Source organism: Mus caroli, chromosome 10 (assembly GCF_900094665.2).
Source record: "Mus caroli chromosome 10, CAROLI_EIJ_v1.1, whole genome shotgun sequence".
NCBI lineage: Eukaryota > Metazoa > Chordata > Mammalia > Rodentia > Muridae > Mus > Mus caroli.
In genome coordinates, this window is record NC_034579.1 from 74,895,107 (window position 1) to 74,896,160 (window position 1,054).

Below are 1,054 nucleotides of genomic sequence, written 5' to 3' on the forward strand. Positions count from 1 at the left end.
CCACCATGTGGTTGCTGGGATTTGAACTCTGGACCTTCGGAAGAGCAGTCGGGTGCTCTTACCCACTGAGCCATCTCACCAGCCCCTTATTTTATGTTTTAAAACAATTTTTTTTCACTGAGGCCTGGATGGAATGCAGCTCATTATGTAGACTAAGTTAGCTTTGAACTCACAGAGATCCTCCTGCCCCAGCCTCCCAGGGGCTGGGATTAAAGGCCACACTGCTGGTTTCATTGAAAGTATAATGTAGGTGTGTGGGAAATGAGGCAGCACAAGACAGCACAGTTAGAGTGATATTGCAGGGTCAGCAGGAAGTTCCATATGCCTGCGGGAGCTGGGTGACCAAGTCTCTGCTGTGACCAGCATAGTCCTGCGGGCACCATCCCTGCTCCTGCACACCTCTGTGTTTTATCAGCTTTGAATCTCTTGAGGTTTTGTGTAAGTTGTGACGCCTGGTGTACCTGAGGCAAGGGCCCTGCCACACCCTGCCCAGGCTGTGACATCCCAATTGCTGTTATGTAGGTTACCCTAGGCCTAGAATGGGTGAACCCAGAGTAGATGACGACCCCCTCCATTCCCTCTCTCCTCTCCCCTGGCAGAGTGTGGGGCCAGACCCGCCATGGACAAGCCCACTCGGATTGTGGGCGGGATCAGCGCCGTGTCTGGGGAGGTGCCCTGGCAGGCCAGCCTGAAGGAAGGACCCAGACATTTCTGCGGAGCCACCGTGGTGGGTGACCGCTGGCTGCTGTCTGCCGCCCACTGTTTCAACCAGTAAGGCCTCCCAAGATCCCTGATAGCAGTCCCTCACTGCATGCAGCAGGCACCAACTAGCTAGTGTGCTGCTTTCCTGTCAGTCGGGGCTCAAAATTGACAAACCAAACCAAGCAAGACAATAAACAGGAAGCGCTTATTGTTCGCTGAATGCACATACAATGGGGTTCGTCCAGAACCACAACCATTGGCTCTGGCTCTGGCTCTGGCTCTGGCTCTGGCTCTGGCTCTGGCTCTGGCTCTGGCTCTGGCTCTGGCTCTGGCTCTGGCTCTGGCTCTGGCT

The 1,054-nt window shown here is 54.8% G+C and overlaps 1 protein-coding gene across 2 annotated transcripts in view; it reads left to right on the top strand.

Moving 5' to 3' along the window:
• Window positions 1–1,054, top strand: part of Tmprss9 (transmembrane serine protease 9) — a 20,085-nt gene that overhangs the window by 12,229 nt on the left and 6,802 nt on the right. For both annotated transcript variants that reach the window (XM_021174319.1, XM_021174320.1), the window contains one exon: window positions 600–771. In XM_021174319.1, coding sequence (XP_021029978.1) covers window positions 600–771 — 172 coding nt within the window. The remainder of the gene's footprint in view (window positions 1–599; window positions 772–1,054) is intronic.